General features: G+C 54.2%; 2 protein-coding genes across 3 annotated transcripts; one reads left to right on the top strand and one right to left on the bottom strand.

Moving 5' to 3' along the window:
• Positions 1-2,226: 2,226 nt before the first annotated feature.
• COPS7A (COP9 signalosome subunit 7A) lies at positions 2,227-5,443 on the top strand. Its single transcript, XM_009899663.2, has 7 exons — positions 2,227-2,447; positions 2,567-2,642; positions 3,211-3,299; positions 3,375-3,577; positions 3,955-4,060; positions 4,372-4,523; positions 4,867-5,443. Exons 1-7 carry the CDS (start codon positions 2,286-2,288, stop codon positions 4,904-4,906), a joined length of 828 nt encoding a protein of 275 aa, XP_009897965.2. The 5' UTR covers positions 2,227-2,285; the 3' UTR covers positions 4,907-5,443.
• Positions 5,444-6,736: 1,293 nt separating this feature from the next.
• MLF2 (myeloid leukemia factor 2) lies at positions 6,737-16,562 on the bottom strand. Of its 2 annotated transcripts, none has more exons than XM_054167715.1 (9): positions 16,436-16,562; positions 16,170-16,243; positions 14,132-14,258; positions 13,253-13,288; positions 10,232-10,285; positions 9,705-9,830; positions 9,195-9,354; positions 8,837-9,072; positions 6,737-8,216 (listed from the first exon to the last, which is right to left on the bottom strand). In XM_054167715.1, the coding sequence occupies exons 2-8, from the start codon at positions 16,217-16,219 to the stop codon at positions 8,900-8,902; spliced, it is 726 nt and encodes a 241-aa protein (XP_054023690.1). In that variant the 5' UTR covers positions 16,220-16,243; positions 16,436-16,562; the 3' UTR covers positions 6,737-8,216; positions 8,837-8,899. The 2 variants fall into 2 exon arrangements, with proteins under 2 accessions (XP_054023690.1, XP_054023691.1); XM_054167716.1 differs by having other exon boundaries at positions 16,449-16,557.
• Between the last annotated feature and the right edge of the window lie 4,965 nt (positions 16,563-21,527).

Here is a 21,527-nt window from a genome sequence, read left to right as displayed (position 1 = left end):
TGTCTAGAGCAGTACTCTAAACTGTGTTTGGAGCTGCCCAAAGGAGCCTTCTCTTACAACTCAGCCACAGCAGTGGTGTGAGAGCTAGAGTCAAAGCAAGTGATGAGAAGAGAGTTGTTGGTACTGGCAACAAGAACCTTGACCAGTGTAGACTTTTACCCAGATAAAGACTTCAGGATGCTGTGCTTATTTCAATACATTACACTTACAGAATGGTGGCCAAGCACAAGCCAACTGCCCTTTAATATGTTCTAAAGTGATCCTCAAGATGAAGACCTGTTCTCTGGCTGGCAGCCACATGTTGGGAGTGCAAGCTTGCTCTGACAGCGCTATGCTGTCATGCTAAAGCCATGCTGCCTGCACACACTATATTGGACTCCATCAATGTGTTGCCTCCTTAGCTTTCATGGGAAACCATCCCTGATTTCTGAAGAAGCCATCTGTGAGGAAGTTGGTGCTGGACTGGAAACTCTGTTGGTTCTGGGCTGGAAACTCTGTTGGTGCTGGACTGGAAACTCTGTTGGTTCTGGGCTGGAAACTCTGTTGGTGCTGGACTGGAAACTCTGTTGGTGCTGGACTGGAAACTCTGTTGGTTCTGGGCTGGAAACTCTGTTGGTGCTGGACTGGAAACTCTTGGCCCAAAAGCTTGATCGTGCTTATTGAAACAAGTCTTTGTTTGCTGACTGCATTCCTGCCAGTCCCCCTCAAAACTCACCTCTGCCTACAACCTGATTTATACAGCGTGAGAAGAGCTATGAAGGTGTTTTGTGTTTTTAACAAAATGACCCTCACTTTTGAGTCCCATCCCTGTAAAAGCAGCTTTTTCACCTAGCATGGCGAAGTGTGCCCTCAGTGATGCCTCCTGATCACATTACCCTAACTCATTTGGCCATGAAGAGCTACTTAACGTATACCATAAACATTTCTATCCTCGAGGAGTGTTTAAACTGTCTTTTTATGGCCATACCCTGCCTGCATCAGGGATGCATTCCTTGACAAGTGTGATGGTTAATGATTCAGCAGCTAGTAAAGCAATTTTTTTCATAAAAATTGATGCAGTAGGAGAGCAAATGCATGCAGGGATTTAAGAAATGCACAGCTTAAATGCTTAAGGATGGTGCTTCGCAACATAAGATGTTTAACATTTCCATATTCCCTAAAACACTGCCCAAAATAGTGAGATCTCAGTGGTGTGACAGCAAAGCGGAGTGATGTGTAGGCACATACACGGTATTCTGTGCCTCTAATTCTGGTATGAATGCTGTTGAAACAGGAAAAAAATGCAGTGCCTGTATGTTTTCTGATCAGTTGTTTTAATATGTTGCATGGCTAAAGAACAGATGTTCACCAAAAGGTGTGGAAAGACCCTTAAATACATGGACATTCACGTGGCATCTGTGACCATGTAAGAGCTGCTGCTTGTTGGACACATTTCAGCATGACTGGGTGGCTCAGGGGAGGTTTATGACTGACTATGGGTGGTGAGGAACAGAACCACGAGTAGGTGCTGGTGGGGAGATGGGCACGGCATGGAAACAGGGCTGGAAAAGAGAGATGACAGCTGGCTGGTGCCTGTGGCCAGCACAGCCAGAGCTGGTGACAGACCAGGGGCCGCTGTCAGCCCGGTGGGAGGCTGCACACGATGCAGTTCCCCCCAGCCTGGGCACGCCCAGCCTCTGCTCCAGGCCAAGGCACCGGATCGCCGCAACGCCAGGGTCATGGACACACATACACTCCCCGGGCCCGCTGGAAAAGAGAGGAGGCGGCGACGCTCCAGGGGATGACCTGAGGGGTGGTCACCTTGTCCAGGAGACCCAGCTTGCCCCGGTCAGACTTCCCCATGCCAGGCCAGACCGAACCCAGAGCCTCACGGAACGGCTCAGGGTGAGGCATCAGCGGGCACCCGGCACTTGCGTCCGCCACGCCAGCAGAAACGAGCGGCCAAGGCAAGCGGCGCCCCGGCGAGGCGACGAGACGCCTCTCCGGCCGGTGGCAACCACCCCGGCCAGCAGGGGGCGCCCTGGCGTCAAGACCGCCCCGCCCCTCGGCCTTCTGCTCGGCCAATGGGAAGCTGGGGAAGGCGGGCCCTGCCGCTGTCTGCTCCAGTGGGATGCGGGCAAAGGGCCGTGAGGCCGGAAACGTCATCACCCGGAAGCGGTCGCTCTTGCCACGGCAGTGTCATAGAGAAGTTCGGCCAGGGCCGGGGCTGGGGCCTTGCGCAAGGACGAGCGCGGCGGGGCCCGAGCCCCGCGGGGGGCGGTGGCGGTAGCCGTAGCGGCAGCGCCATGGCGGCCGAAGGGAAGGTGACGGGGCAGAGCCAGGAGCAGTTCCTGCTGCTGGCCAAGGCGGCCCGTGGCGCCGCCCTCGCCAGCCTGATCCACCAGGTGCTGGAGGCCCCGGGTATCTACGTCTTCGGGGAGCTGCTGGACATGCCCGCCGTTCGGGAGGTGAGACCGGCCCGGCCCAGCCCGATCCCCGCGGTCCGGCCCGGGCTGCAGGCCTACCGGGGCCCTGCCCTAGGCCCGGGCCGGAGGGCAGCGCAGAGCCTGACCCTCTGTCCCCGCAGCTGGCCGACAGCGAGTTCTCCCCCGTTTTCCGCCTCCTGACCATCTTCGCTTACGGCACCTACGCGGACTACCTGGGTGAGGCGGGACCCCGGGGCGGCGGCGGCACAGCGCGGTTCAGGGCCCTTTTCCCTTCCCCGTGATGTGGGTCCTCGGTGTGGAAAGCGTGCCAGAGCCGCGAGGCTTTGCAAAGCCTCGGCCAAAAAGCCCTCCGCTTCGCAGCGAGAGATCAGCCTCCATCGCTAGGGCTCGACAGATGTCTGGTGGTGGTTTAGGCAGGAGACCAGGGAGTACCTGACAATAATTGGTGCTACGTTTTGCCAGCAGTAGGGGGAATTTCCAGGAACACCTTGACAAGACATTATTGGGGAGTGAGAGGAAAGAATTGGATGCCCACCGAAACGTGCTGACCAGTGTAAATGAGGCACGGGGACAGACAGGGAGGATGTCTTGAGGCTGAGGGGAGGAAAGGTTGCCCAGAAAAGGCCTTAATGCGGATGGCTTGGCAAGACAAAGCATCGCTGGCTCGCAGGGTTGGTGTGCAGACGCTTTAAGAGATGGGCAGGGCGTAGATGCTTCTGTGCAGGGCTGGGAGATGGCAAATGGGACATCAAGCCTTCTGCCCTGTTCTTTTTCCCAACGACAGCAGAAGCAGCAAACCTCCCTCCCTTGACAGAGGCTCAGAAGAACAAACTCAGGCACCTGTCGGTCGTCACTTTGGCTGCCAAGATCAAGGTAGTGGCCCTGTTTTGCCCCAGGCTCTCCCTCTGCTGGGCTTGCCCGGTGCTAGTTACTGTGGTGGTTCCGCAGTGCATCCCCTACTCGGTGCTGCTGGAGCAGCTGCAGCTGAAGAACGTGCGGCAGCTGGAGGACCTGGTGATCGAAGCCGTGTACGCGGATGTGCTGCGGGGCAGCCTGGACCAGCGCAACCAGCGCCTGGAGGTGGACTACAGCATCGGGAGGGACATCCGGCGCGAGGAGCTCAGCACCATCACCCGCACGCTGCAGGAGTGGTGAGGAGGAGGGCCTGCTGCAGGCAGCCCCAGGGCTTCCCCGGAGCCTTCTGTGTGTTGCCTGGGGCTCCCTTTCCCTCCCAACAGAAAGTAGTCTTCCAAGTTCCTCTCTTGGTTGCTAGAGGGGTGCTGAGGCCACAGCAACATTTGCACTGGCTGCTGGCTGGAGGCTTTCTGAGTCTGCCTCTGTAATTCCTAACCTAGTGTTGGTTTGTTATTTGTCCCCTTTGCAGGTAATCATGTTGCTACGTTATTGCCCTAGGGTCCCTTGTCTTCCCTGCCTTGTGTAGCTGTCACCTTCCAGTCTGAAATCTGCTGCTTGTCTTTCAGTGCTGTGTAAATTACAAGGCCTGCTGGGTTCTGTGTCTCCTCTCCAGGTGCCAGGGCTGCGAGGTTGTCTTGTCAGGCATTGAGGAACAAGTGAGCCGGGCCAACCAACACAAAGAGCAGCAGCTGGCACTGAAGCAGCAGATAGAGAGTGAGGTGAGTGGGCTGAGGGTGCAGCAGACAGTGCCCCTCGCTTTAAAATTCCCAGGACCAGCACCCTGTAGTTGGTATGGACTTTGCTCAAGTAAGGCATCACCTGTTGCCTGGGCCAGACTGAGGAAGAGTCCTAAATCAGGAGCCCTCTGCAGTGTGGAGGCTCTGGTTTAGCTCTTTTGTTTGACACAAGCTAGCAGATCTTAAATTCAGGACTTGCTTTAAATACAGCAACAAAACCTCCCAGACTAAAACAAACCAACCAGACTAAACCCCTTGGAATTTCCCTGTTTCTGGCTTCTCTGCTGTTGCAGGTGGCAAACCTGAAGAAGACCATCAAAGTGACAACAGCAGCAGCTGCAGCAGCCACGTCCCAAGACCCAGAACAGCACCTAACAGAGCTCAGGGAGCCGGCCCCTGGCACCAACCAGCGCCAGACGAGCAAAAAAACCTCCAAAGCCAAAGGGTGAGGAGTGGGGGCAGATGGGTGGAGCCAGTCTGTGTGCTCAGGAGGTGGACTGAGGGCAGCACTGCTGCAGAGCAGTGGGGTTACTGTCGGGGTTACCAGCTGCAGGGGTCTGCTCCCTGCACAGGGGATTGTCAGAGCTGAAGTCTCAGTTGAGCGTTTCTGCTGCTAACTTGAGGGGAAATCCCTGCAGCCTTTGATGCAAAGCAGGGTTCATAAGCCTTGCTTGTGTGGTGTTAGGAGGAACATCAGCTGCTCTGCTTTGGGTACACTGAGAGGAGGTCTGGGGTGAGCCTGAGTGTCCACTCTGAATTGACTTGGGTTTTTCTCTCTCTTTCCACAGGCTCCGGGGCAGTGCGAAAATTTGGTCTAAGTCGAACTAGTTGGGTCTGCCTTCACAGCTGGGGGGGAGAGGAAAGAGATGGGGGAGGGAGGAGGAGCTAGGGTCCCAAGTGTGATGTTTCTGAGCTCTTCTCCGCGATCCATCTTGCCAGCTAATTTTCCTGCATGTTTGTTCTCTTGCTTATCCTCTTTACCAGCTCCCCAGGCAGCGTCTCCCTCCTTTTCATCACAGCATCTCACACTCAAAGCTTCCAGGTGTGTGCACTGCTGCTTCCCCTCCAGCCTTCATCACCACAGCCATCTCCTTTCCTCTTCCCCTCCGTGTGTCTTGACAGGTCAGTTTAAAGAGCCACAGACCCTGTCAGTCTCCTTTGCACCCACAGGGCATCACAGAAGCTTGGAAGAGTGTGGTTGGTGCTCAGCAATTACTTTGGCTCTATGAGACCCCTGGGATCCTTTGCTCCAGGCTGCAGCTGCCATCTTTGATTGTTTAGTATTTGTTTTGCTAGGTGGGAGGGTAGTTTTTGAAGGGATTCTTTCAAAATATATACAAATATATTATAAATATATCTAAACCACTAGTGACTATGGACACAGCTGTGCAGGTCTGTGCTACTCTGGTGCTGTCTCTCTGTCTCATACTGACTTGGGAATGAAAACCTAAGTCAGAGCCTCTGTCCCCTTTCTGGGTGGAATATCCTCACAATAAGGTTAGGGCCATTTCCTCTCCTGTCCTTTGTTACTGGGGAGAAAAGACCAACACCCACCTCCAACCTCCTTTCAGGGAGTTGTCCTTTTCTCCAGACTGAACAGCCCCAAGTCCCTCAGCTGCTCCTGACCAGACCTCTTCTCCAGACCCTTCACAGTTTTGTTTCCCTTCTCTGGACCTGCTCCAGTCCCTCAGTACCTTCTTGTAGTGAGGGCCCCAAAACTGAACCCAGTCCTCAAGGTGTGGCCTCAGCAGTTCCTATGTATTCTATTAAGTCCAGTGGCAAGACGGTAGCACATAAGACCCTTAATGGGAAGGTCGTGAGTTCAAGCCTGCAGTGGGCAGTAGTGTCCTCCCTACTGTAATCATGAGGTCTGCAGTGACAGGTTGGACTCGATGATCTTTGAGGTCTCTTCCAACCTTAGTGATACTGAATACTGAATACTACTAATAGAGGGGCACAGTCCTTGCCCTGGTCCCACAATTCCTGAATCTCAACATCCAGGTAAAGATTCACCAAGGCCAAGTGCTGGCTTGTGCTTGGGGGTGGTGGTGCGTCACAACCCCCTGAACTCTCCAGGCTTGGGGCAGAGTGGCTGGAAGCTGCCCAGTGGAGGAAGGGCTGGGGGCACTGAGTGACAGCCTGCTGAAGCTGAGCCAGGGTGTGCCCAGGGGGCCAAGACCCAACAGCATGCTGACCTGCACCAGCAATGGTGGGACCAGCAAGGCCAGGGCAGTCAGACTTTAAACTAAAGCTGCCTGGATGCAGTCCTGGGCAGCCTGCTCTAGGTGTCCTGTTAGCAGGCAGGCTGCAGTAGGTGATTTCTAGAGGTTCCTTCCAATCCCTGTTCCTGGCTCTGCAGGAATTCCAGAGGCCCAGTTCAGGGCTGCACAGATGACCAGGCAGCAAGAGAAACCAGATCATCTCTGAGAGCACAGCCCAATAACAGCAATTAACCAGTGGGGGTTTGGGACTTCCACTCTTTTTATGCTGAGCATCACCTCACTTGGTAACTCCAGGGGGAAGGCTTCAAGTCCATTTTTGTAAGGAAACAAAACCCTGAATCAGGCCTCTCAGCAAGTCCTTGAACCTCAGGTTTCTGCATTCCACAACAGGCACTGTTCAGATCAGCTGAAGGCAAAGAGGGCTTCAAGAGCTCTTTACAGGTTGTTGTTTATTCAGTAAACATCTAGTTACAAGTTTCACAACTTAAAAAAGTGGGGGAGCTGACCGAAGAGGGGTCAGGAGTGGGGCCTGCAGGCTGATCCAGCCTTTGACCTGCTCCTCCTTTCCTTAGCACACATCCTTCTGCTTCTCCACGGCTGCACCAAGGAGCAGGAGGGGAACCAAAGCCTCTGTCCTGGTGAGGGGGTGACACAGGGCTCGAGCAGAACTCCCTGGTCTGCTTTTCACAGGGCACTGAACAAACTGCAAGCGTTGGCCTCATCTGCTGGCAGCGGCCAACAGGCTACAGGGGTGGCTCTGTGGGAGCTTCCCTGGCTCAAGTCGCTCACCTCTGGCCAGGGCTGAGCCCATCAGCACCTCTGTGGTAACACGTTTAAGAGGAGAAGAAAATCCTTTTGGGTAAGCTTGGAAGAGAGCAGTGGGATGTGAGAGGAACAGTTCTATGGACACCGAGGTCAGTGAGGAAGGAGAAGGTGCCCTGGAGCAGAGCCTCCCCTGCAACCTGTGGAGGTTACTGGTGGGGCAGCTGCCTGCCTGCAGTCTGCAGAACCCCAAACTGCAGCAGGTGGCTGTGCCTCAAAGAGGGCACGATTCTGAGAGAAGCCCACACAGCAACAGTCCATCACTGGGGGGACTACACCCCACAGAACAGACCCATGCTGGAGCAGCCTGGGAAAAGCTGCAGCTCACAGGAAGGATTCAGGCTGAAGAAATTGATGGAGGGCTGCCTCCCATGGCAGGGCTGCTCACTGGAGTAGGGCACAGAGTGTGAGGAGTCCTCCCAGGAAGCACCAGCAACAGAAACATTTTGTGATGAGCTGACTGCAACCCTCCACTCCCCATCCCCCTGTGCCACGCAGGGGCAGCAGGTGGGGAAAAGCAGGAGCTGCCCTGAGCCTGGGAGGGAGGGAGGGGTATGGGAAGGGTATCTAAGATTTGGTTGTATTTCTCATTACCCTCCTGTGATTTGACTGGTAAACTGGGGGTGGTTTTGTCATTTAAGTTCAACTGGTGTTTCCCCAAGCTGAGCCTGTGAGTTAAGCCTCCCCTCCTGGCTTTGTCTCGACCCTGGAATCTTTTCTTCTATTTTTCTCCTCCCCAAGATGTGAGCCAATCACTATCTGGTGTTTAGGTGCCAGCTGGGTGGGCCTCAAACGTGACCTTTCAGAACCAGCTCCACCCAGCACAGAAAGAGTAGGAAGGATGGACAAGCCCACCACTACCGGCAGAAAGGATGGAACCCTGGGAGAGCAGAAAGGGAATGGGCAACTCATGTGGTCCTTGCACATCAGTGCGATTCCTCACCCTCCACTGCAGCACCCAGATGGGGCAAAGAAGAGCAATGCAGAAGATTAGTTGCTTTGTTTCAATTCTTAAGTGAGAGGGACGTTAATACTAAATTTGAGGAGGGTCCAGGTGGTGCTTTGAAGAGGCTTCAGAGTTTCACTGTCTGTACCTGAGAGGAAGGAAACCCAAAGAACGTGAAGAGATTAAGTGGTAACCAGGAGAGCAGCACAGAGAACAGATACAGACACATGTAAAACGGATGTGTAGGCAGGAAAAACCCATCACTGGCTGTTGTTTCAACCACCAGCTAAGGTGCCACCACACCTGCCTGCTGATGACAACGCTAACCTCGACAGTTCCCCTCTTACCTCACAGAGATGTCTTCTCAAAATTCACACAGAACCCTTCTGGCTCAAAAAGACCTTTATGCTGAGTCCACTCTCTACCAAGGCTGGTACCAAACCACGTCCCTCAGCACCACACCTCTGCCTCTCTGAAACACCTCCAGACATGGGGGCTCAGCCACCTCCCTGCACAGCCTGCTCCAGTCTTTGGGAACCCTTTTGGTCAAGAAGTTTCTTTTAATATCCAACCTACACCTGTCCTGGAACATTTCCTCTCATCCTATCCCTTGTTACTAGGGAGAAGAGACCAACCCCCACCTTCCCCTGCTCTCTGGCTTAAGTAGGAAAACCAACAGGTGCAAATAGCACAAGGCTGGTGCCACGGCAAAACCCACCGCGCGGCGACGGCGCAGCGAGGAGGGGGAAGGAACTCGCCAAGACTTACAGGAGCGCATCGGCGGCTCCGGGGGTGGCTGTACCGCACCCCCCGACAAGGTCTGCTCTGGCTTCACCAGTCGTAGCGCCGGGACTGTCTGGAGGGGGAGTCCTCGGGGCCCTGGATGGCCAGACGCCCCCCGTCCGCCCGACGGGCGCCGTCGTGCCGCCGGTACTCCAGCCCGCGCTGCGGCCGGAAGCGCGACGTCTCTCGCCGCCATTCGTCGTCGAAGGCGGCGGCGTCACCTGTGCCCGGGGAGCGGAGAGCGGCTCAGGCCGGCGGCGGCAGGCAGGGCCAGCGGCGGGCAGGGCCGGCGGCGGCGGGCAGGGCCGGCGGCAGCGGGAGGGAGGGCAGGGGCGGTACTCACTCTCGTCCATGTTGATGTAGTCCTGGCGCTCCTCCTGGTCGCCGGTGCGGTGGTTGCGGGAGCGCTGCATGATGTGTGCCCGCTCCCGGATGTGGTGCCCGATCGACATCTGCTCCAGGCCGCTGTCCGAGTCCCGCACGGTCCGCCGGGTCTCGCGGATCTGAGGGCACGTCCCGACGGAGGACCGACACGTCAGCTCCCCCTCCCAGCCCCAGCAGTCCCTCTGACCCCTCGCTGCCCCGCTGCGGTAACCTCACACTGCCACCACTCCCTAGATGCCAGGTGCAACACGGCAGAGGGACAAAGGGATCCTCATCTGCCAGCACTTCCCCTCTCCTCCCAGTGACCTCCAAGCTCGGGTCAGTGAGTCACAACCCACTCCTCCAACTGCAACTGACCGCAGAGCAGAAGTGCTGTGGGAGGCCAGCACCAAGCCTCCAGATGAAGTCTGTCCACCCACAGCAAAACCGGCAGCCTCCTGCTGGGCAGCTGCTGCAGCTTCCTCCTTACCCCACCAGGTGCTGAACGCATCTCTGATGTCTCCTGATAGACTTTGGGCCCATCACCCAGGTTGGAATAGGAGATGACAGTTGAGGAGGTGAACGTCTGGCAGTTAGCACCGCTCGTCATATGCTCCTGCCAGAAGGAATGGGAAACAGTGTAAGGGAGGAATGGGAGGGAAGAGGAGAAGGCAGCTAAACCTCTCTGCAAGGTGAGCAGAAATTACAGGAGGAAGAGTATCGCCCCATGGGTCCATCTTCCTGGAGAACACCTCCTCCTGGGAAACAGCCTCTCTTCCTGACAAACAAGCCTGCCCCCACACTGCCCTTCTCACCCATCTCCCCTCCGGGCACGCAGGACCAAGCTCTCCATCACTGCATGGTGGCCATGTAGCAAGGCTCGCAGCCTCTGCCAGCTTGGCAGCTCAAGCACAGCACGCACCAACGAAGCCCAAGTAAGATGGAAGCATTAGAGTGTAGAGCAGGAGCAACCTCAGGACTCCCCTCAATACAGACTGGTTGATGCAGGGCTCTTACCATGTTTCCAATCATGTCGTTCATCATCCCAAACATATCTATAAAGCCACCTGCCTGTTAAGGAGAAGAAAACGTAGGAATGGTCAGTTTGGAAAGGCACAGGAGGAAAGAACACAACCTACCTGCAAGGGGCAAAACCCTGCTGCCTAAGAAGAGAAAACTTCTTCCTTTCCCTTTATTACAGCAAGGCAGGAAAAAACCCAGGGTTTGGGGCTGAAGTTCTCTCCATTCCCTCAGCTGCACTGCCCATGTGTTCTGACTCTCTAGAGCTCTGGATACAGCAAAGGTTGTTACAGTATTTTGTCTGACTCCCAACACAATGAGCTTGAGAGTGTGAGCACTCAGCACAGCTAAGAGAAGAAATCTCAGGACATGCACTAATCATAAGACCATCTTCCATCAGCCAGCAATGGGCACTTGCAGCCCAGAAGGCCAATGGCAGCCCAAGCTGCATCAGAAGCAACCTGGACAGCAGATGGAGAGAAGTGATTCTGCCTCTCTGCTCTGCTCTGGTGAGACCTCACCTGCAGTGCTGTGTCCAGCTCTGGAGCCCTCAGCACAGGAAGGACATGGACCTGGTGGAGCAGGTCCAGAGAAATGATCATGGGGCTGGAGCACCTCTGCTACAAGGGCAGGCTGAGGGAGCTGGGACTGTTCAGCCTGGAGAAGGCTCCAGGCAGATCTAATAGCAGCCTGCCAGTACCTCAAGGGGGCTACAAGAAGGCTGCAGAGGGACTGTTTGCAAAGGCCTGCAGTGATAGGATGAGAGGCAATGGTTTGAAATGAGAGGAGCAGATTTAGATTGCATGTTGGGAACAACTTCTGCACCATGAGGCTGCTGAAATACTGCAACAGGTTGCCCAGGGAGGTAGTTGAGGCCCCTGGAGATCTTGAAGGTCAGGCTTGACAAGGCTGTGAGTAAGCTGCTCTAGTGGAGGATGTCTCTGCTGACTGCATTGGGGTTGGACTGGATGACCTTTGGAGGTCCCTTCCATCCCAAATCACTCCATGGTTCTGTGTCTGCACCTTAATTTCACTCTTCATTTAAACCACATTTGCTCCAATTCTGTTCTTTGTAACACAGTAACAAATGTTCTTCTTGTCCCTGTAGACACCTGACTTTTGGGTCTTGTAAACCTAAAGGCTGCAGTAATTCCCCAGGCCAGCAGGTCTCACAGGTTAATTGTGCAATATGTAAACAGCATTACTGGGGCAGTTGAAAGTTGCAGGGCTTTGTGCATTCCCTCTAGTGGCCTGCTTCCAGTAGACCAGTACTCACACACAATGTTACCAATGATATCAGCAGTGAGATTGAGGACACCCACAGCAAGTTTGCAGATGATACCAAGCTGAGTGGTGGGGTGGGCAAATCTGAAGGATGGGATGGCATCCAGAGAGAGCTGGACAGGCTGGATTGCTGGGCTGAGGAGAACCTCATGAGGTTTGATACGGCAAAGTGCAAGGTCCTGCACCTAGGTCAGGCCAACCCTAGATATCAGTCCAGGCTGGGGGATGATGAGACTGAGAGCAGCCCTGCAGAAAAGCACTTGGGGGTGCTGCTGGATGAGAAGCTGACATGAGCCAGCAATGGGCACCTGCAGCACAGAAGGCCAATGGCAGCCTGGGCTGCATCTAAAGCAGCATGGCCAGAGATGGAGGGAGCTGATTCTGCCTCTCTGCTCTGGGGAGACCTCACCTGCAGTGCTGTGTCCAGCTCTGGAGACCTCAACACAGGAAGGACAAGGACCTGTTGAAGCAGGTCCAAATGAGGCCACAAAGATGATCAGGGAACTGTAGCACCTCTGCTATGAGGACAGGCTGAGGGTGCTGGGGCTGTTCGGTCTGGAGAAGAGAAGGCTCCAGGCAGACCTAATAGCAGCCTTTGAGTACCTGAAGGGGGCTACAAGAAGGCTGCAGACAGACTGTGTGCAAAGGCCTGCAGTGATGAGGGGCAATGGTTTGGAATGAGAGAAGAGCAGATGTAGATTGGATGTTAGGAACAAGTTCTGCACCATGAGGGTGCTGAACACGGCAACAGGTTGCCCAGGGAGGTAGTTGAGGCCCCAGCCTTAGAGGTATCGAAGGTCAGGCTGGACAAGGCTCTGAGCAAGCTGATCTAGTGGAGGATGTCCCTGCTGCCTGCAGGGGAGTTGGACTGGATGACCTTTGGAAGTCCCTTCCAACCCAAACCATTCTATGATTTTATCCTTAGAAGTCTATCTGTTTGCACTCTTCTTAATCCTTCCTGAGCTACCACTGTCTTTCAGAGAGACAATCCTGCAGAGCAGGGCAGCTGCAGCTGCTGGATCTGGGCTAACCTATTTCCACTACATTACTTCAGGAGATGATGGAGATCAGCATGCTCCAAGTCTCACATCCCCAAAGCCATTCTCATTCCAGTCCTGTTCACCTGAAGCGTTCTGGTGGGTTTTCCATCTGCAACCACTGGCACAGGAGGTTCAATAATCACCTCTGCCTGCTGATGGCCAGGTCTCTTTCCTTGTCACAGCTCCTCCATTACCTCCAAAGAGAACTGCAGCTTCTCTTCAGACAGATGAGGTTATTAAGAGACTGTGTACTCTTCCCAGCTATTATCTGTCCCAGCTCCTATGAAATACTGTGCTGTAACAGCTTTAGGGCTCTTTTCTGGCCCGGGTACAAATAAGCCCTCCCCACTGAAACAGAATCTTCTCCTCCAAACCAGCTTGCAGACTAGCTGAAAACACCAGAGGGCAAACACAGGGAAAGGCCTTTAGTCATACAGCAGCTAAGCAATCTAGGTCCAAGAGAACTCAGCTGCCTCCAGTGTCAGTTCAATACCCTCTCCCATCACCAGATTGCTATAAATCTGGAGCTCATTCTGGTCCCCTCACACTTTCCCACCCTCACTACCCATCAGGATAGATGGCCTCGCTCACAGATAGCTACATTTTAGGACCACTTGCAGAGTGCTGAGGAATTTCAGCATGGAGCCACTATTTGGAAAGCCTCCAATTTGCCCCAGAAAAGCAGGTAACTTACCATGCCAAGCATCCCAAAGGGTGAAACAGCTCCTGCCTGCCAGGACAACAGAAAAACAGAACAGACAATGACCTTGGAACATCCCAACGTTATATTCTTCTCAGAACCAGAACTGGGAATGTTCAGACCCAAACAACAGAGAAAACCCCACCAGACTCATAGCAGACCAAACATCACTGCTAACAAACACACAAGATGATGCTCCTAAATTTCTCTCACTTGTATTGATTTATGTCCTTGAGAAAAAACATTCCTTTCCTCCCACTCAACCTAAAATGCTGTTGTGTTCCATGTATTTATGCATCCAGAGAAAAGACAAGGACAAGAAAATGATCAGAGTGCTAGAGCACCTCTGCTATAAGGACAGGCTGAGGGAGCTGGGGTCGTTCAGCCTGGAGAACAGAAGGCTCCAGGCAGACCTAATAGCAGCCTGCCAGTACCTGAAGGGGCTACAGGAAGGCTGCAGAGGGACTGTTTGCAAAGGCCTGCAGTGATAGGACAAGGGGCAATGGTTTGGAAGGAGAACTGATTTAGACTGGATGTTAGGAACAAGTTCTGCACCATGAGAGTGCTGGAACACTGCATCAGGTTGCTCAGGGACGTAGTTGAAGGCCCAATCCTGGAGATATTGAAGGTCAGGCTGGACAAGGCTGTGATCTAGTGGAGGATGTCCCTGCTGCCTGCAGGGGGGTCGGACTGGATGACCTCCGGAGGTCCCTTCCGACCCAAACCACTCTGTGATTCTAAGAACACCACTGGTTTAGAGATTGTGTCCACCATCTGTGTGAAGGCAAAGGGCATGCTCAACCCAGCAGCTGTGGAGGCCAGAGGCTGAAGGGCAGTTTAAGAAAGGCCTCCCTGTGCTCAGCTCTCCCTTACCTGCACCCTGCGGCCAGGCTGGCGGGCCCCGGGCGTGGTGCCGTCGGTGATGCCGAGGAGAGGGCCGAAGCCGAAGCTGCCAGACAGCATGCGGTGCATGTGCTGCCGGTGGATGGCAAAAGGGTCCCTGTGGGAGAGCAGGAGAGAACACTAGTCAAGGAAGGCATGGCAGAAGGCAAAGTCCCACAGAATCCACCCATTCTGACCAGAAGTGCATCTGAAAATCCAGCCTCCGAAGAACTCGCTCCTTACGGTGACCTCTGGGGCTGAAAGGCACCTCTGGATCCCATCTGACTTCTTGTAATGGAATGCACTACATCACAGAGTCCCTCTGATGTCTGTCCAGAACTAGTTTGATGTTCTGCTCCCACTAACACTTTATGGCCAAGCATGATCACAGCTCTTTCAGAACTTCCCTGCTCTAGCAAATGAAAGCCACTTCCCAGATCTGCAGTCCGTGCACAATCAGAATTTCCTACACATTCCCTCTTGTGCCATCAGGAGCAGCTCTGTCAACCAACCAAACCCTTCCACAACAGCACTTCTCTGCTGTGCAGGGAGGTGCACAAAGGCCCTGCAGGCTGCAAAGAGAAGCCTACACTCAATGGGACCAGAAAGCATGCAGTCCTGGAGACTGTCCTGTCAGCCCTCCACATATACAGGCACACATACAACTGCAAGACTGAAACCTCCAGAATGGCCTGGATGTCCTGTGACGCCTCTCTGCACCAAGTCACCTTCATCTGCTGGCCTCCTACAATGTTATGTGGACACCTGTCAAGAGGTTGAGGCAACACAGCAGCTTTTGAAGCTCTAAAGAGGCAAAGGGAACCACAACTCGGGTGCCTAACTGGGCTTCCTTCCTCTCCTTCTTTTGCAGCCTCCATTTTGAGGGCTGTAGGCATTCACATGCTGGAGGAGCAAGGAGGGAAAAAGGACAATCAGGACAAAACGGTCAGAGAACACAGCAGCCACAGTAATAAAAAGCCTAAGAAATACCACTGCATTTCTCTGCCCACCTTATAGCCTGCACTCATCCCTCTGGGTGTGAATAACCTCAAAAGCATGGCCAACTCCTGAAATGAAAAATGCACTCACTACAAACCAGCACCTTTCTGACTCTACTGGAAAATGCTTCCCATAACAAACGTTAGACTCATAGCTACCACACCAACAAGCTCACACAGTCATTCTGTGACTAACTGGGACATCAAGGTCTCCTCTCCTGCTGATTTGTTTACAGATGATGAAATTCTTGTTAACAATTTTGTAAGCAAAAGCCAAACTTTATTCTTCCACATAAATAAATTCCACCATACTTCTAGCAGTGCTATGCCTAACCTACTCAAACTCTTACTGTATTACAGTCTATTCCCACTTAGGCAAGGCCTGCCCACTTAAGTTTCACTGTCAGACTTTATCACAGGGCTGTGGATCAGAAACAAAACCATTCAGTAAAAGGAATCCTGGGAAGAGTTCGTGGGCCCTTCACTGGATTTCGAGGCTCACGTTTCACAACTGTTCACTCAGTTCCTCACAATCTGACAACTACTTTTAGCATTCTTCTTCAGCTCCATTAACGGGTTCCTGTGCAGAACTGCAACACACACTGCACAGCAGCTTTCAACTACCTGAACTGAAATCCTCATTTGCAGAAGAAAAATCCTCAACGCAAAGGGAAAAGGTGAGGTCTCCCAGCCCTCCCCTCCTCAGCCGGCTGCAATGCCTTTTGGCCTACTTTATTATCACAAACCCGCACAGAACGGCATGGGGTTGGAAGGGACCTCTGATAAAGATGCTTTCCTCCAAGACCGCGCTCGATCGCTACCGAAATCAGAGCAAGGCAAACCAGGTTATTCCCCGAAGCGAATGTCGGTGTCCTTCCTCCAGCCGGCTGCTGCGCTGCGGTATTTCCCGCAGGCCCCAGACCGACGATTCGGAGGCAAGTGTTGCCTGTCCCCCTCGCTGCCCCCTCACCCCCGGGGACGATCTGCGGGCAGCCCCCTCCCCTGCCTCCCCCCTGCCCAGCTCGACTCACATGGCAAACATGGGGTCCTCCGGCTCGCCATCCCTCATCAGCCGGAACATGTTTCCCTTGGTTTGGGGCTCCCTCTGCGGAGGGGAGAAGCGGGGACAGGATGAGCACAGCGGCGGCAGAAGGCGGGGACAGGATGAGGCAGAACCGGCCACCCCCCGCCCCCCATCCCGGGCAACTGACGGCAGCGCCCTAGGCCACGACCCTCCCTCCCGCCCGCCGCGGCCCTCCCAGCTGCGGGCCCCGCGCCCCGGCCCTGCCCTCCGCACCCCCTTCTCCTGCCTGCCGGTGGCTGCGGAACGGCGGCCGAAGGAGCAGGCTGTGCGTGCGGGGCCGCTCTACGCCTCCGCTCCCATGGCGGCCTGGGCACTGCGCTGGGCCCTGCCGCACGGCGCATGCGCGGCGGGCCCCGCTCCGCCCCCGGCACCGGCACCGGCACCGGCGCCGCTCCGCCCGGCGGCAGCCGCGCACCGGGCAGCGACCGCAGGGGTCCTGCCCTTCAGCAACACCGCTGCGCCCCCGCCTCGCTCCCTCCTCATCCCGGCAAGGCAGAGCCCCGGGGCTGCACCCGTCCCCCCGGGCCGGGCCCGGCAGGGTCCGCCAGAGGAAGGCGCCCCGGGGCCCAGAGGGTCGTAGGCCGAGCGCCGCTCACCGCCTTGGGAGGCCTGGGCCCGGCCGGCTCCGGCCCCGGGAGCCAGCTGCAGCTGGCAGCAGTGCAAACAGCCTCTGTCACAAGAGGCCATTGTCCCCCAGAGCAGGAAAACCGCTCCCAGAGGAGTCATTACGTACGGGGTCAGCCCTCACAAAGCCTTCTGCACCGAGACAGCCAGCGACGGGCGTGGGGCAAGGGGCATCAGCTCCTCCCATCTTCACCAATCCCCCATTGTTTTAATGTGGTCACACTGCACTGAGGGGGGCTTTGCTGTCCTGCCTCTGCTCCACAGCTGCCACTCGCTTTGCCAAAACGGGAGATGCTTGTCCAGGTTGTTGGAACGCTTGACCACCAGCTCACAGAAGCACAGGCTGCTAGGGGTCGCAAAGGACCTCCAGAGATCACCACATTCTTTCAAGCCTTGATTTCCTTTTCCTCAAACACGTTAGCTTCGTGCTACCTTTTGTAGCTCTTTATTTTCCCTTGGAACTTAACAGAAAGGATCCTCCTTCCTGCTCACATGACACAAGAGGAGACTGACTGACTTCCGACCATAGCTTCTGTGCTGGCATAAATGGACGGCTTCAGAGGGCTCACAGAATCACACACAATCACGGAGTGGCAGGAGTTGGAAGGGACCTCCAGAGATCATCCAGCACAATCCTTCTGCTAAAGCAGAGTCACCCAGAGCAGGCTGCCCAGGATTGCAATGTCCAGGTGGGCTTTGAAAGTCTGCAGAGGAGACTCCACAGCCCCTCTGGGCAGCCTGTTCCAGTGCTCCAGCACCCTCAAAGGAAAGAAGTTTCTCCTTAAGTTCAAGTGAAACCTCCAGTGTTCCTGTTGGTGCCTGTTGCCCTTGTCCTATCACTGGGCACCACTGAAAAGAGTCCAGCCCCATTCTCAGGACCTCCACCCTTTAGATACTGAGCAGCATTGATCAGATCCTCTCTCAGTCTGCTCTTCTCCAGGCTAAACACCCCCAGGTCTCTTAGCCTCCCCTCACAAGGTGGACATTCCAGTCCCTTCAGCATCTCTGTGGCCTTCCACTAGACTCTCTCCAGTAGTTCCCTGTCTCTCTTGAACTGGGGGCCCCAGAACTAGATGCAGTATCCCAGATGAAGCCTCACCAGGGCAGAGTAGAGGGGGAGGGGAACCTTCCTCAACCTGCTGGCCACACTCAGCACAGGTACTCGGTGTGTGCACCTAGAGCAGTGTTGGGCAGCCTCCACAAACGCATGAGGGGACAGCCTGTGTCACTGTCCTTGGGGAACGCTGGCTGCCTTCAGGCTACTGCCGGCTCCTCTGGATTAAAAGGAAGAGAGTGGACTGACTTGTTCCAGCTTGAAACCAGGGCCACGCTTCCTTAATGGTGTTTCTGTTGACTGTTGCATCCTGCCAGCTCTGTGTGGGAGCCAGGCTAAACCCATGCCAGAGGACTGAAAATAGCAGGTTGCAAGATGTGGTTGAGAAATGGAACTCCTGGGGTGCGTCAGGAGCCATGTCCTTGGATTTCAGAGTCTGACAGAAGAAAATGACCTGACAGCATGTTTTAGGTGGTGGAGTGCATAGTGAACTTGGCAATCCTTCCTGCTACTGCAGGTCTCAGAAATTGCTTGGTGTGCAGAAAGGAGACCTCTCACTGGAGATCCATGCTTGTGTGTGTGCAGAAGACTCTTCAGCTGGGCCCTGTTCTATCTACCAAAAGCATTTTTCGGAGGCTGAAAAGAGTGTCCACAACATGGAAGCTGTGCAGGATGGTGAGGTGCAGACAGATCCTGTGGGCAGACCATGGGCTAAGCAGTGACAAAGCTGTTGGGCAGCATTCCTCAGGGAGACTGTTCATAAGTGATCTGCTGAAGCACCAGCTCAGAGCTGATCTGTGAGCACAGAAGCTCATACAGAGCCTCTGAGAACCTCAGCCTCTCTGTTGCTTCTTTTGCAACCTTTAATTGTCCTTGAAAGGCCTCCAGTCTGGAAAGTCTTTCCTGTTTGGGGTGTTTTCACTCTGCACTGAGGCTCTACTTGTGTTTGATTGGAGTCTGTGGAGTTGACCTCAAGTGTCAGGATTCAAAGGCAGGTAAAGAGCTTCTTGGGCAAGAGCACAAGCATCTCTTGGTGGGGCTTGTGTTGGTTTTGGTTTTTTTCTCTCTTTTTATCCCCAGATTTAGAATGAAATTACTTGCTGTCCCCCAGATACCAGTGATGCTTCAGCTCCTGGAATATGCTGGCCAGGGTGGGATTCCCTCAGTGTTTTCTAAATGCTAAGTCAGGCATTGCTGCCTCCCAAACACAGAGCTAGAGGAGGAATAGAATGGTGTTTGGAACAAATACTGCTTTGCAGATCCTTTTTCTGTCTCCTCAGTGCTGCTCCTCTGCAAGTGGCCTGCCACCCAAAAGGTGGAATTGAAGAGACTGAGGGCTGAGGCTGTGACTCTTACACTGGACACTTCTGTAGCCTTACAGGCAGCCCTGTCACCCCAGACTACACTACCACCTCAGCAAATCTGGGGGGAATCTACCTTCCAAAGAATTGTGCTGCTGGCAAACGCTTTGTGAAAACCCTGGGAGCTGGAAATGCAACCTTTTACTGGGACATGGACAAGTCCACAGTTCTGAGGTGTGCAGAAGCTGTGTTACTGCACTGTTTGGAGAAGAGGTTTCTGTACAGAACTCACCACATGTCTAATGTGCAGCAAGAGGGTGGCCATCTGCTAGGTTAGAGAAACAAAGCATGTGGAAGTGTGAATGAAAAGCAAGAGTCCCATCCTGCTCCTGTCACATTCTCTAGGCTGCTTCTGTTCTCACTGTGAGTAAAAGCCATTGACTAAGTCTCTCCATTTCCTTCCTTTCTTTTTTAAGCTGCCCAGGTTGTGCTGGAGGGGTAAGGGAAGGAAGAAGGAGCTCAGCAGGCAGCCAGGAGATGAGGGAAGGGCAAAATAGAAGCAGGAAAAATGGCTCCACTGCCTTCAACTCCACTTTCTCCCACCTACTGTGGGCTGCTGCCAGGCAGCCTACCCCAGGCATCCCCAGTGCCCTTAGAGGCGTGGGCAGCCGAAGGGGCAGCCAAAGTAGAAGCATTTGAAGAGCAAACTGAGCACCATGGGGTGAAGGCAAATGGTATGCTGAAAAAAAATTATGCCTTGCTAGCTGCTGCTTCAAGGGGTGCAGAAGGTTTCATCTGAGTGGAGGGGAAGCCTTGCTGCAAGGGAGTGACTGTGCAGGGACGGGACGATGATGTTCTGGCCATGCACAGTGTGTGTGGGGTGTTCTGCTACCTTGAAGGGGAAGCAGGCCAGCCTGGGTCAGGCCATCCCCAGATACCACAAAGGAGGAAAACAAGTTGTGAAATCCCAGCAAACTGTAGAAACTCAGTACTGAGCTTCAGCTAAAGAACATGATGTAAGACCCAGGAAATTATTAGGAATACAGAATCACAGAATGGTTTGGGTTGGGAGGCACCTCCAAAGGTCATCTGGTCTAACCCCTCTGCAGTCAGACTGGACATCCTCCACTAGATCAGCTTGCTCAGAGCCTTGTCCAGCCTGACCTTCGATACCTCTAAGGCTGGGGCCTCAACTACCTCCCTGGGCAACCTGTTGCAGTGTTCCAGCAGCCTCATGGTGCAGAATTTGTTCCTAACATCCAATCTAAATCTCATCTAATTTCCTCTATTTGATAATGAGGATTGTTTTGAGCCAGGTGCAGGACCCTGCACTTGATCTTGTTGAGGTTCACCTGGGCCCATCTCTCCAGCTTGTCGAGGTCCTTCTGGATGACATCCCATTCCTCTGGCATATGGACAGCACCACTCAGCTTGGTGCCATCTGCAGGCTTGCTGGTGGTGCACTCGATCCCATGCATGACTAATCCAGGAAATCTGCATGTGTGGAGGAATGCAGAAGTTGAAACATTGTCCTGTTGGCATGCCAGACCTGAACCGTGCGTTTCCTTGCACCCAAACTTGCATGACTTGGTAATAAGATAATGCCTGTCTTCTAAAACTGGAGTCTTTGAGGGTTTCCTGATACACCCCAAAGTTATGGCATCACCAGGAACCAATTGCTTTGGCCAGAAGACAGCAGCAGCTTCTGAACGCGTCCAAATGCGGCAGGGCCCCTGTGGGTGCCTGCAAAGACAAAGGAATCATCGCTAGCAGAAGTCAGAGCTACCCACAGCTATTGTCCACATTGCTTCCCTTCATCTGTGCCCCTTATGTAACCACCACCCACCAACTAACTCCGCTCACCCTGAGTGAAGGCCAGCTCTGCTGTAATCCCCAGACGTGGCAATGCACATTTGGGATGCAGGAGCTGGCTCGTGGTGGCTGCAGCTTGCACTGCACAGCAGCCATTGCTTGCAGAATCTTTTGCCCCTGCCAGCAATGTCTGCCACACTGAGTGGGAACCACAACCTCCATCTGCACCCTATGAGCCAAGAAAGGCTCTCAGAAACCAAGACTGAAAAGATCCCTCCTCTCTCCAGTCTTCTGACAGGCTGTGCTACACCTCATCACTCCTTTACTCTTCTTGCTTCCTCTCATGGTGTTCCCTACCCTGTTTCCCAGCCCTCCACATGCTTATTTAAAACTGTTGCCTCAGGAAGCCATCTCCCACTGCAAAGCTGACGTTGGTTCAACTCATTGATTCAAAGAATGGTTTGGGTTGGAAGGGACATAGAAGATCATCTAGTTCAAACTCCCTGCCATGGGC

The sequence above is a fragment of the Dryobates pubescens genome, chromosome 15, assembly GCF_014839835.1.
Source record: "Dryobates pubescens isolate bDryPub1 chromosome 15, bDryPub1.pri, whole genome shotgun sequence".
Lineage (NCBI taxonomy): Eukaryota > Metazoa > Chordata > Aves > Piciformes > Picidae > Dryobates > Dryobates pubescens.
The sequence above is the reverse complement of the archived record's forward strand: the minus strand, read 5'-3'. Positions and strand labels throughout refer to the sequence as shown.

Bases quoted from the DNA above. Each gene is read 5' to 3' on its own strand.
- MLF2 (XM_054167715.1), bottom strand. From the start codon at position 16,219: ATGTTCCGGCTGATGAGGGATGGCGAGCCGGAGGACCCCATGTTTGCC. The intron at 14,259-16,169 runs GTGAGTCGAGCT...GCTCTCCCACAG, and splicing joins GAGGACCCCATGTTTGCCAT to GGACCCTTTTGCCATCCACC. The intron at 10,286-13,252 runs GTAAGTTACCTG...TCTCCTTAACAG, and splicing joins CCTTTGGGATGCTTGGCATG to GCAGGTGGCTTTATAGATAT.
- COPS7A (XM_009899663.2), top strand. From the start codon at position 2,286: ATGGCGGCCGAAGGGAAGGTGACGGGGCAGAGCCAGGAGCAGTTCCTG. The intron at 3,578-3,954 runs GTGAGGAGGAGG...TCTCCTCTCCAG, and splicing joins ACCCGCACGCTGCAGGAGTG to GTGCCAGGGCTGCGAGGTTG. The intron at 4,061-4,371 runs GTGAGTGGGCTG...CTGCTGTTGCAG, and splicing joins AGCAGCAGATAGAGAGTGAG to GTGGCAAACCTGAAGAAGAC.